Genomic DNA, 14,069 nt, shown 5'->3' on the forward strand with positions numbered 1-14,069 from the left:
CTAGCAGCATATCTTCTCGCACATTAACCGAACCACCGTGTCCCAAACTGCTTTCTACAGTGCCCTCAATATAAAAAAGTTGCCCCTAGTAGTCTAGTAGACTCCCCCCCCCACCCAACCTCCAACAATCTCTGGTGTCTAGTGGCACCCACCCCACTCTACCATGACTAGTCTCCCTTCCATTCCAAGCCAAAAATCAGATCCTTGGCGTCTAAATGCACCCCTCCCTTCCCACCAACCTGGACTCAACTAAAAAGAAAATGCCCTGGTGGCTAGCAGGTAAACACAAAAAAGGTCCACCAAAGTAGTTCCACAAGAACAAACCGCACTGGTATCTTGTTATACGATTTATTTCAAAAATGGTGCAAAGGTAACACAATAAAATATCCAGTGACATGAATTATAATATTATGCTGTGTAATTCGTGTATTAGAAAGCCAAAAAAGTAGCCCAAGCTCAATTGAAACTGTGACTTCCAGTGACAAAACAAAGGCATTAAAAAAATAATAATAAATAAAGAAATATATATATATATATATATATATAGGAGAGGAAAAAGGATCTCAGAAACTGATGGAATACTAAAAGATTCAAGTCTGAGACTTATCAGTTCCAGATTTCAATCGCTGATCCTGTAAAAAAAAAACACAAAACAACAAAAACCCTCACGTGCTATTTTATTTTTTAACACCTTTATTGTGTGATTATAAATAACTGATTTTTAATATTTGATTTTTAATATAATTTTTCTGATGTTGTTTCAGCTGTACAAAAAATAATTAAAGTGATAACAGCTGACTAATGCAAAAAAGAGCCATCAAACTTATCTCAAGTTTATAATTGTACCAGTCCAATCCCGATGGTGCCCGTTTCACCAAACATAAACCGGCTTCTCCTGGGATGCACTCAGGACTGGAAAAAGCAGGATTGGCTCGAGAAAATTGTTATGTTGTCAGCTTAAACTTTAGGAACCAGGTCTTTCACTTTCGTTCCTTTTTATTCATGGCATCTCGACATGAGGGATTATTTGGGGGTTAGTATGGGAGGCCAGTTATATCAGGGGAGGTACAACTAGACACATGACTGGAGGGGTGGGGCCCAATATAAAATGCCACCGTATGCTTGCCTGCAGTGCTTTTGTGTTTTGTGTTTTTTTTAATGTCAATCCTCTTGTCAGTACCTGGCCAATCATCACTCAGGCACCAACAGAAAAGGGCGATATTATCAATGAGCTGTGGGTTACTGTCGCAATATTAACACAGCAATAATTTGTATGCCACTGCATTTGTTTTTATTTGCAGTAATTTTGCGGTGGGGTGTGTGCTCTATCGTAATGCTCTCTGCATGGGTCTCTGACAGACTGATGCACAACTCATGCGCTGTTGTCTACAGCGCAACAAAATACCACGAGAACAGTGCTGAAAAATAACTTCCCAATGTTCAGCACTAACAGCATGTAAATCATATGCATGCTATTACTGTTTTGAGCATTGGGAAGTTATTTTTCGGTAAGGAGAAGGAACCTGCCTGGAGCATGTGCACAAGAGTTGTGCAGTAAGCAAAGCTCTTGTGCACATGCTCATCAAACTGGGGATTAGGTAGCAGGAAGAGGACGGTCACTCCCATAATGCACTTTTCAGCCTGTCAGGTGGCTCTGGAAAGCTTCTCTTCAGAGTTAAATGTTCAAATTCCACCCACTCCCTAAGGACAGATTTTATAAGCTCTGGTACTGTGAATGTATTTCTTGTATCTCTTAGAAAAAGGAACTGCACACTGTTGAAATTTTTTTTTCCAACCACAAGGCTGGAAAGCTCACAGAAAGCTCTTCTCCCAAGCCCAATCCCCAAGAGAAAAGCCCCAGCAGGGCAACTCGGATGCTCCTGTTTCCTGGAAATCCTAATGCCAGCTCCAAGGAGAGAGTTTGATTTGTGCGCTGTTTCTTTATTTATTCAATTTTCTATACCGTTCTCCCAGGAGAGCTCAAAACGGTTTACATTAATTTATTCAGGTACTCAAGCATTTTTCCATCTATCCCAGCGGGCTTACAATCTATCTAATGTACCTGGGGCAATGGGGGGATTAAGTGACTTGCTCAGGGTCACAAGGAGCAGCATGGGTTTGAACTCACAACCAAGGGTGCTGAGGCTTAGCTTTAACTCTCCCCAAACTTAGCCTTGGAAAGGAATACTAAGCACCTCGACTGCATCTGTTTGACTACATCTACATGTTGTTTGCACCGGTCTTCGGCACCCACGCTGTTCCCTGCGCTGGTGCCCTCTGAACATGAAGTTAAATGTTTCTACAATTAGCCTCCAAACTGAATGGATAATTTTAGGTAGGGTCCTCTTAACCAGAACAAGACAGCCATTTTTTTAGGCTTGGCAGTTTTCTCCTACTCTTTTGGCCTTCCAGTTCAACTGGAGCCAGCTGATGTTTGGGCTACAGTGCCCACGTCTTGAATCCACAACCATCTGGAACTTTCCAGCTCACTTGGCTTAGCAATTGCAGGATAATTGCCACAAGGGATCAAGCACCAGAGCTCTCTCCAATACTTAACAACTGTGGGCCTTAATTACAGTCGCTACTGTAGATGTCACCACAGCACGACCGGGGCTTCCTCCACAACATTCCTAGCCCAGAGAGTAGTATAAACTTTTTTTTATTCACCAACATGAAAGATATACACAGAGTAGAGAGAACACAATTATTTTCTCAGTACAATGCCACAATACAGAGTAACATGGTAACACCCAACTAGAAATCTCAGATATCAGCGAGAGTCCAGGCCTGTACTCTTATAGCCTGGAGCCCTCCAAATCCCTACTAGTCACAACCCCCCAACCGCTCCATCCCAACCCCCCCCCACCCCCAAAACCCCACCCTCAACCCACTGGCAAAACAGGAGCAACTGGCTTCCGCAAGCGATTGACCACCTGGCTCTTTATCACAGGGGGCAGAGTATCCAAATAAGAAGCCCAGACAGACAGAAAAAGCTTGCTCCGAGATCCAGAGAACCGAGCGGACAGGGACTCCCAGACCATTAAAAGATGCAATTTATTGCGCCAATACCAGATGGTGGGCGGGGAGTCCTGAAGCCAATGAGTAAGAATACATTTCATTCCCACAATATATCCCTTACGAATGAGCTGGCTATCCCCTGCAGAAAGGCCGCCTAAATAGCCCTCCGCCAAAAAAATAGTCCCTTCCACCGATGAGGGGAGCCGATAACCTACCAAAGATTCCAAATAACAGCGGACCTCCATCCAAAAGGCAGAAATTGAAGTACACAGCCACACCCCATGTGCCAAAGAATTATCAACCCGGTGACATTTCAGACAAAGAGCCGTAGGGGCACATCCGAAATAAAAGGCCCGCTGCTGAGAGACATATCCCCGATGTAAAACCCGAAAGTGACATTCCCGGAGCTCGGCGCTCTGCACCACCCGAGGTATCCGGCGCACCAGAGGAGCCAAGGACGCCACCCGCGGGCGACATCCCAGGTCCCGGGCCCAAGATGCCAAAAGCCGCTTATAATCCCGCCGAGGCTGCAGAGCCACCAATCTGCGATGATATTGAGAGATAGAGAGCCAATCCCACTGAGCATCAAAGAAAAAGTCGCGTACAGTGATAGCAAAAGACTGGGTCAATGAGTCCCTGGGCAAGGAGGCTGCATAATGGGAGAGCTGCATATAAGCAAACCGATCCGCCGCCCCCAAAGACCAGGACGCCTGGAGAGTCAAAAAGGGAACAACGCTACCATCCATCTGTAGAAACTGCTCCAAAGTTCGGAGTCCCTTCCTCGCCCACCGTTTGAAAACAACATTGTCCTGACCCGGACTGAAGGCCGCATTGCCCACTATGGGCAGCAGAACAGAACTAAAAGGCGAGTGACCCCACATCCGCGAAACACATCTCCAAGCCCGACGAAGCGGCTCCACCAAGCAGCTACGGGCCCCCGGCCCCAATCGCACCTTCCCGTCCCACTGTAACAGATAAGGCAGAGCCCACGGAAAAAAATAATCAACCTCCAACTCCCGATCAGTATGCTGAGAGCCAAGAAAAAGCCAATCCCGGACATGCCGAAGCAAGCATGCCAAATTATATAAACGAATCGAGGGAAGACCCAATCCTCCCTGTGCCCAGGACCCCTGAAGGAAAGAACGATGCATTTTACCTTTCTTACCCCCCCAGCAAAATGAAATCACCAGTCTCTGAAGACCCAAGATATCTTTTTCCAAAAGAAAGAATGGAAGCGTTTGCAGGACAAATAACCATTTCGGGAAGATAATCATGCGAAAAAGATGAACACGGCCCATCAAGGAAAGAGGGAGATTCAACCAGCGCCGTAAAAGCCCCTTAGTTCCCTGCAACAAATGATCAACATTCAAACGGTAAAGCGCGGAGACATCCATAGACAACAAAATACCAAGGTATCGAAAAGAGGATCCCGCCCAGCGTAACGGAAAGTCCGGCCCCCATTCCACCCGCAAAGATTCCGGAGACGCCATAGCCTCCGACTTCTGCTTATTTAAACGGAAACCAGAAAAATCCCCATATTCACGAAAACATTCCAAAAGAGCAGGGAGGGAGGCCCGAGGATCCGTCAAATAAACCAAGAGGTCATCGGCAAAAGCCGCCAGTTTAAAATGATGAGCCCCCACGACCATTCCCATAATGTCCGGGTTACTAGCCCAGAGAGTAAATGCCTGGCCCTCCATACTGAGCCACCAGTCCAGCCCCATAGGTGCCAGTTTTAATGGGAGCACAATTAATTGTGTAGAATTCTCATATTTGTACTGGTGCTGAAAAAAGTGGATTTTTTTTACAGGCTGCGATACGTTTTACTGAACCAGTGCAGAAGCCACCAAAAGAGGAATGCGGATGAGCCTTCAATGATATACATATCACTTTTGCAAGGAATCCAGCGTTCTTCCTTCTAAAGTTAAGCAATGGGTTAATAGTTAACAGATATAACATCAAACAGCAATAGGTAATTAGGCAGTCCTGTTCTCTTTAAATCACCCAAATGAGTATAAAACAAGAGAAAAATCTATTGGAAAGGATCTTCAGTTTTTCCAAGGCACTACAAAGATTTCAAAGATCTAACAAATATATTTAATTTAGTGTGAACAGAAGTACAATAAATATTCCTAAATTAAAGGACAGAGAAATATTGGGGCTATTTTGCCACGATAGAGCTTTTTACAACAGGTCGGCAAGGTAAATGCTCCAACACTCATTCAATTCCTGTGGTCTTTGGAATATTTACTTTGCTGGCCTGCGGTAAAAGGTTCTATTGCGGTTTGATAAAAGAAGCCCTAAATCTGGTCCCCTCAGCTTTGGGAAGGAGAAATAACCAGAGGTTTCTTAGCTTTCCTCTTCTGTCCCTGAGCCACCTCCTCTGTGCTTCCAAAATTTTAAAGCTGCCCTAAATAGGAGGTAGGTAGACTGGAACAAAGGGGGACGTATCAGACAAATGGCTCGCAATTCCAGCTGGTTTCTAGAGGGCAACCAACATCCATGAACTGGATGACCCTTGTAAAGACCCTCCCCCCCAGCCATATAGGCTGGCAACTGTCATCAGTATCACCCAAGAGGATATGTGAAGTGGCATCTCTCTGGTTGAAGCCAAAAAAGCAAACTTTGGCATGCATGCCTTTACCATCCAGGACAGCATCTGGATTGAATCTGTCTGCGGGGATCTGCATGACAACAGTGTGTCCAGAAGAGGGTGCATATAAGCTTATGCCCAAGAGACAACTTCTGTGGTTGCTGCCATCGACCCTAGCACCTGAAGATAGTGCCAAGTTGTAGGAGCTAGCATCACCTTTCTGTGCCCCCCTTCCACCCTCCACACAGCACACATTCAGCCGGCATCTGATGCTCTCTCCCCTCTCCACTGCAGCAATTAGTGACAGGAGGAGGAGAAGGAAGTGAACCACTGCACAGTAAGTCACTTTTCCCTCTTCTGCTGGCTTAGATCAGACTGTGTAAACGAACCATGAATTTCATATACACAGTTGAATCTAAGCCAGCAAAGGAAGAAAAATTGATCTGTTCTGTTTTCACCGCTGCAGAGGGGGGAAGAGCAGCTGGTAGCTTTGCAGAATTCTGCATTTGCACAGAATTCCCGCATGAGTAAAAGAGCAGATCAGGCCCCTTTAACCATCAGACAAATTAAGGAAAAATTGCCACAGTCTTCTCTGTGCAGAGAAAATTTCAACAAAAAGTCCTTCTTGTCACCTACAAATTCAGTCATGCTTTATAGATTCAGTTGCGAGACAATATTTCTTAGACCAGAATAAAAAAATTATTTTGGTCCACTAATTTTATGGATAGAATCACAAATACAATATACTTGCTTTGCAACTTTTTTTTTAACCTGTCTTCATGCAGTTGGGTGGAAGTGGCCTTTTTCAAATCCAAGGAAGAGAATCCTCCTTGCTCCATCCCGGAGCCACTCACCTAGTTTCCCATTGCTGAGTCTCTTCTGCTCCACGTGGCCCTTGAGTGCTCGCACTTTCTTTAGCTTGGCCTCCTGGGCCTCTGCAATCTCCCTTAGCCTCTTGAGTTTCTCCTGCTCTGTGGCCTGCTGCTGTTGACGCTGGTCCTGCTGTTTTAAAAACTTCAGGCGTTGCTCCTGGAGGGAAGGCAGGATATGAGTAAAGAAAGAGCAAAAAAAACAAAACAAAAACCCATAATTTTTAGCCTCCAAGGATTCAAAAACTGCTTTTTTTGTGGTTTTCAACAACAAAACAGTAACAAATCTAGTGCCTGTATCTCTATGTGGCATTTTGCCCAAAGTACTAGTTCAAACGTTTTTCTCCTCTGGGTTTGTACTCATAATAAGCTGCTTTCTGTTTTCCTGGGTTTTGTTTTGTTCATTGTTTGCTCTGTCAATTTACCTTTCATCTTCAATGACTGTTTTTCTAGTATATGTTACAAGCCATTTCTGTCTCTCTTTTCAGCAGACTATGACCACAAGACTCATCCAGTCTACCTCCTTCCCCTTCCTGCCACAATACAGCAGAACTGTCCAATTGATCCATGTTAGGATACTTAAAGGGAAATGTACCACAACAGTTGAAAGTCATTTTAGGCTAGAGCAGGGGTAGGCAATTCCGGTTCTCGAGGGCCACAGGCAGGCCAGGTTTTCAGGATATCCACAATGAATATGTATGAGATGATATGCATCTCAAGGAGGCAGTGCATGCAAATCCTAATCTCATGCATATTTATTGTGGATATCCTGAAAACCTGACCTGCCTGTGGTTCTCGAGGACCGGAAAGCACAGTTACTTACCGTAACAGGTGTTATCCAGGGACAGCAGGCAGATATTCTTTACGCATGGGTGACGTCACCGACGGAGCCCACGGTACGGACCTTTTTACTAGAAAGTTCTAGTTGGCCGCACCGCGCGTGCGCGAGTGCCTTCCCGCCCGACGGAGGAGAGCGTGGTCCCCAGTTAGTATAAGCCAGCTAAGAAGCCAACCCGGGGAGGAGGGTGGGACGTAAGAATATCTGCCTGCTGTCCCTGGATAACACCTGTTACGGTAAGTAACTGTGCTTTATCCCAGGACAAGCAGGCAGCATATTCTTTACGCATGGGTGACCTCCAAGCTAACAAAGAGGGAGGAGGGATGGTTGGCCATTAGGAAAATAAATTCTGAAGTACAGATTGGCCGAAGAGCCCATCCCGTCTGGAGAAAGCATCCAGACAGTAGTGAGTAGTGAATGTGTGAACTGAGGACCAGGTGGCCGCCTTGCAGATTTCCTCAATGGGTGTGGAACGGAGGAAAGCAACAGAAGCGGCCATAGCTCTTACCCTGTGGGTCGTGACAGCACCGTCTAGTGACAGACCGGCCCGAGCGTAACAGAACGCGATGCAAGCTGCAAGCCAGTTGGATAGCGTCCGTTTAGAGACCGGTCGACCCAAACGATTTGGGTCGAAGGTCAGGAAGAGCTGAGGGGACAAGCGGTGAGCCCTTGTACGATCAAGATAGTAAGCCAGGGCACGCTTGCAGTCAAGACTGTGCAATGCCTGTTCTCCGGGATGTGAATGAGGTTTCGGGAAGAAAACAGGCAACACAATGGACTGGTTGAGGTGAAAAGCTGAGACCACCTTAGGAAGGAACTTTGGATGGGTGCGCAGAACCACCTTGTCATGGTGAAAAATAGTGAACGGTGGATCGGCAACCAGTGCATGAAGCTCACTAACCCTCCTGGCAGAGGTGATGGCAATGAGGAAAAGAACCTTCCATGTCAGAAATTTGAGCGAAGTTGTGGCAAGCAGCTCAAAGGGAGGTTTCATGAGGGCAGATAAAACCACATTCAGGTCCCAGACGACCGGAGGAGGCTTCAGAGGTGGTTTGATGTTGAAGAGGCCCCTCATGAATCGGGAAACCAGAGGGTGAGCCGTGAGAGGTTTTCCTAAGACAGGTTCATGAAATGCCGTGATGGCACTGAGATGGACTCTGATAGAGGTAGACTTGAGGCCTGCATTGGACAGGGAGAGCAAGTAGTCCAGAACAGTTTCCACCGCTAAAGAGGTGGGATTGTGATGATGACGGAGGCACCAAGAGGAGAACCTGGTCCACTTCTGATGGTAACATTGGAGGGTGGTCGGTTTCCTGGAGGCGTCCAAAATGAGACGGACAGGCTGAGACAGATTTCCTGAAGAGGTCAGCCCGAGAGAAACCAAGCTGTCAGGTGGAGTGAAGACAGATTGGGATGTAGTAGAGACTGATGTTGCTGTGTAAGTAGAGTAGGAAACACAGGCAGAGGAATGGGATCCCTGGAGCTGAGCTGAAGCAGGAGGGAGAACCAGTGTTGACGAGGTCACCGGGGAGCTATGAGGATCATGGTGGCGTGGTCTTTGCGGCGTTTGGACAAGGTCCGCAATATCAGAGGAAGTGGAGGGAAGGCATACAGGAACCGATCCCTCCAATCGAGCAGGAATGCATCCGGGGCCAGACGATGAGGAGAGAAGAGTCTGGAGCAAAACTGGGGCAGCTGATGGTTGTGAGGAGCTGCGAATAGGTCCACCTGCGGAGTGCCCCAGCGAGCAAAGATGGAGTGGAGCGTGGGAGGGTCCAAAGTCCACTCGTGAGGTTGAAGGATGCGGCTGAGATTGTCGGCCAGGGAGTTCTGTTCGCCCTGGATGTAGACAGCCTTGAGGAAGAGACTGCGGGCCGTGGCCCAGGTCCAAATGCGAAGAGCCTCCTGACAAAGGAGGCGAGATCCGGTGCCGCCCTGTTTGTTGATGTAGTACATGGCAACTTGGTTGTCCGTGCACAGGAGCAGAACCTGAGGGCAAAGAAGGTGCTGGAAGGCCTTGAGAGCATAGAACATGGCTCGTAGTTCCAGGAAATTGATGTGATGAAGACGCTCCTGCGGGGTCCAAAGACCTTGGGTGCGTAGGTCTCCCAGGTGAGCTCCCCATGCATAAGGGGAGGCATCCGTGGTGATGGTCATGGAATGCGGGGGCAGATGAAAAAGAAGGCCCCTGGAAAGATTTGAGGAGTTCAACCACCATTGCAGAGATTGCTGAAGAGACGATGTCACAGAGATGGGATGAGAAAGAAGATTCGAGGTCTGCGACCATTGGTTGGCCAGAGTCCATTGAGGTGTCCTGAGGTGGAGTCGTGCCAGGGGAAGCACATGCACCGTCGAGGCCATGTGGCCCAGGAGGACCATCATCTGTCTGGCAGAGATGGAGTGATGAAGGAGCACCTGACGACACAGGCGGAGCAGGTTCCGCTGACGGTCGGAGGGGAGAAACGCCCTCATCAGTGTGGTGTCGAGAACTGCTCCAATGAACTGAAGGTGCTGCGTGGGAAGCAGATGCGACTTGGGGTAGTTGATCTCGAACCCCAGGAGGTGGAGGAGAGAGATGGTATGATGAGTGGCTTGTAGCACAAGCGGAGACGTAGGTGCTTTCACCAACCAATCGTCCAAGTAGGGAAACACCTGGAGGTTGTGAGACCTGAGGAAGGCCGCCGCCACAATGAGGCATTTGGTGAACACCCTGGGTGATGAAGCGAGGCCAAAAGGTAGCACTTTGTACTGATAATGGCGATGGTGCACCTGGAATCTTAGGTAGCGACGTGAAGCTGGATTGATTGGTATGTGAGTGTAGGCCTCTTTGAGGTCCAGGGAACATAGCCAGTCGTTCTGAGAGAGATGAGGGTAAAGCGTGGCAAGGGAGAGCATTCTGAACTTCTCCTTGACAAGACATTTGTTGAGGTCCCTGAGATCGAGAATGGGACGTAGGTCTCCTGTCTTTTTTGGAACCAGAAAGTAACGGGAGTAGAATCCCCGGCCCCTTTGTTCCAGAGGTACTTCTTCGATGGCATTGAGGAGAAGGAGGGATTGGACCTCCCTCAGGAGGAGGGGGGTTTGAGTTGAAAGAGAAGCAGACTCTACGGGAGGATTGTCTGGTGGAAGAGTCTGGAAGTTGAGAGAGTAGCCGTGGCGGATGATGTTGAGGACCCACTGGTCCGATGTGATGACCTCCCAACGGCTGAGAAAAATGTGGAGCCTGCCTCCGATTGGTTGAGGGAGAGGCAATGAGGGTGGAAGACTGGCTAAGCCCTGGAGAGAGGAGTCAAAAGGGCTGAGAAGGTTTGGCAGGAGGAAGAGGCTTGGCAGGTTGATTAGACTGTGCACGAGCCTGGTTGTGGTGTTGTTGGCGAGCCCGCCTAGGTTGCTGTGAAGGCGGGTTAAGCGGCCTAGCGGAGAACCTGCGCTGGTATGAAGACTGTGGTTTGTAAGGCCGAGCAGGAGGGGCCTTCTTCTTTGGTTTAATGAGAGTATCCCATCTGGTCTCATGGGCGGAGAGTTTTTGTGTGGTGGTATCCAGAGACTCTCCGAACAATTCGTCTCCCATACATGGGGCGTTGGCTAGTCGGTCCTGATGGTTGACATCCAGATCAGAGACCCTGAGCCAGGCCAGGCGGCGCATGGCCACAGCGATGGCAGTGGAACCTTGTGCTCCGGCATGTACTTTTGCATGGCGGAGAGTTGCATTACCAGATGTTTCAGGTAGAAAGAAAAGTGGAAAGAGTAATTGTTTGCCCTGTTGGCAAGCATGGCATTCTGGTAGAGCCGCTTGCCAAACTTGTCCATCGTTTTGCCCTCCCTGCCAGGAGGGGTAGAGGCATATACACTGGAGCCTGGAGTCTTTTTTAAAGTGGACTCAACCAGGAGAGATTCATGGGGCAGCTGGGGTTTATCAAATCCCGGGATTGGGATAACCCTGTAAAGGCTATCCAGTTTACGGGGTGCCCCAGGGACAGTTAATGGATTTTCCCAATTTTTATAAAAAGTTTCCCGTAGGATGTCCTGCACGGGTAACTTCAGGAACTCCTTAGGAGGTTGATCGAAATCTAATGCCTCCAGGAAAGCTTGTGACTTCTTGGAATCAGATTCCAGAGGCAAAGATAAGGCCCCCGATAACTCCCTGAGGAATTTTGAAAAAGAAGATTGCTCAGGTGTAGATGTGGTATCGGGGGCCGAGGGCTCTTCGTCCGACGACGATGCATCCTCCTCGGTACCGAGGGGAGATTCCTCCCAGAGGTCCGGGTCTCTGACATCGGTGTGTGCGTGCCGAGAGACTGGAGTGGAAGGTTCGGTATGATGAGCTTTAGACCGAGACTTGCCTGAGCGTACCGAGACGGTACCGGGGGATGAAGACCTGTGTCTGTCTCGGTCCCGGGAAGAACGGTGCCGGTCAGGTTCGCGGGAAGACCGGTGTTCCGCTCGGTCCCGAGGAGGATCGGATGTCGTCAGAGCTACGGCCTCGGCATGGGCATGGATATGCGGTGCCGAGAGAATGGGCATGGAGGGGTCCATAGGTACCGATGGCGTGGATACCGGTTGGACGGTGTGGGGCTCGGGCCGGTCTGGTACCGAGAGCAGCGGTGCCAGGATAGAGGGCAAGAGCTGTTTAAGTTGCTTTTGGAGTTGTTCCTGCAACTTATCCTGGAGGATGGCCGCAATGCGGTCATCCAGGGTTGGCACCGGAACCACTTTTTTCTGCTTTGGTTCCATGGGTGCCGCTCTACGCTCCGGCGATGAGGCGGCCGATGACGAGGCACTCACCGATATCGGAGCGGAGCGTTTTTTTAGTTCGGCGTGGAGCCGAAAGAGCCGGTGTCGCCACCGAGGTGGGAGGGCGCTCAAGGGTGGAAGGCTTCTTAGCCGGCTTACCTGGCGCCGGTGGCGCCGATGTAATGTCAGGCGGTGTCGAGGTGGTCGGTGCCGACTTCGATGGTGCCGCAGTTGAAGAAGTCGAGTCCATAGTCGGGCCGGTGCCGAACAGCAGACTTTGCTGGATTTGGCGATTCTTCAAAGTGCGTTTTTTAAGAGTGGCACAGCGGGTGCACGAGTCCGCCCGATGCTCCGGTCCCAAACACTGTAAACACCAATTGTGTGGGTCAGTGAGGGAGATCGGGCGTGCACACCGCTGGCACTTCTTAAAACCGGGCTGCGGGGGCATGAATGTGAACACGGCCTCCGCAAAATCAAACCCCGAGGCCTGGATCGTGACAACAGGCCCCGCCGGGGCAAAGACAAAAAACGAAACAAAAAGAAAATATTTTTTTTTTTTTTTTTTTTTTGGAAATGAAATAAAAAAGAACCCGAAGGTAAATAAAACGAAAAAAGAACGCGAGCGGGAAGGCAAAAAGAGGATTTCAATCGGAGTTGAAAAACGCACGTCTTCTTCGCTCCGCGGAAACGAAGAAACTGGGGACCACGCTCTCCTCCGTCGGGCGGGAAGGCGCACGCGCGGTGCGGCCAACTAGAACTTTCTAGTAAAAAGGTCCGTACCGTGGGCTCCGTCGGTGACGTCACCCATGCGTAAAGAATATGCTGCCTGCTTGTCCTGGGATAATTGCCTATCCCTGGGCTAGAATGAACTGTGAACTAGCTTAATGTGAAATTTCATGTGTAGTTTTCTAACAGTCTTACTACCATGTACAATGAAATAGAGTGGAGGAAGTTTCAAGTTTATTTAAAACCTTCTAGGTGGTGTATAAAACATGTTAAAAACCATCTAATAACTAAAATACAGTTTAAATAACCTAATACAGTGGTTGTCAACCTTTTTTCAGTCAGGGTCACCTGATAGATGATGGTCACATATTCTGAATAAAAAAACCTTCATAGACCTTTGGTCTGACACAGTATGGCAGTTCTTCTGAATTAAAAGTAAATGTTATCTGAATCCACAAAATCTCCACCTTCCCACAACAGAGGTAAAATTCAGAACTAGCACATTTCTCCATTGAAGCTACCATACCAAAAACTTCCGATTCTCATGACATCTGAGTAATAGCAACATAAAAATCTCTACTACCCGGCCCACTGTGAATTAACATAAAATCTCAAAAAATCCTAAACGCAATATACATGTAAGCAAACCTATCACACAAAAGTCACACTAATTCCTATAATTCAAACATAAACCATTCCTATGAATAGGCAGCATTACAAGTATTACACAGGGTTCCAGGACATCAATATACCTACTACTGGTAAAACAGAACTGGGACTGCTACAGAGTTCTATACATAAAACTACCATACATGCAAATAAAATATCACAAACACAACGCACAGGCCCTCACCAAATACAGAATAAGGCATCACAAATTAGAAATAGAAATATGAAGACAAACATTGAACTGGGAAACCCAAGTAATCAAACTTAGCATGTACTGCAACACTGGTGAAATAAAAACAGAAAAGCATTTCCTCTTGTACTGAACAAAATAAAAAAATATATATTTGCAATGCACAATTCCCAATGCTAACATTCCACTTAGCATATTAAAAAAAACAAACCAAAATTCATACTTCTTTCTACCTTTGTTGTCTGGATATTTTGCTTTTCCAAGCATATTGGTCCCAGTTTTTCTCTTCTGCTTTCCTGTCTTCTGCTCTTTCCAGTGGGCACTATTTATCCTTTCTCCGTTTTCCTCTTTTCTTCCATTCCTTCATTACATCTCTCTGACATTTTGACTCTGCCTATTCAAATTTCACCCTCTCACTTTTCAGTCTTTCAC

General features: G+C 47.8%; 1 protein-coding gene across 3 annotated transcripts in view; it reads right to left on the minus strand.

The window, feature by feature from the left end:
* Positions 1–14,069, minus strand: part of TP53BP2 (tumor protein p53 binding protein 2) — a 138,571-nt gene that overhangs the window by 42,715 nt on the left and 81,787 nt on the right. For all 3 annotated transcript variants that reach the window (XM_033938942.1, XM_033938943.1, XM_033938941.1), the window contains one exon: positions 6,466–6,640. In XM_033938942.1, the coding sequence (XP_033794833.1) occupies positions 6,466–6,640 (175 nt within the window). The remainder of the gene's footprint in view (positions 1–6,465; positions 6,641–14,069) is intronic.

This window comes from Geotrypetes seraphini, chromosome 3, assembly GCF_902459505.1.
Source record: "Geotrypetes seraphini chromosome 3, aGeoSer1.1, whole genome shotgun sequence".
NCBI lineage: Eukaryota > Metazoa > Chordata > Amphibia > Gymnophiona > Dermophiidae > Geotrypetes > Geotrypetes seraphini.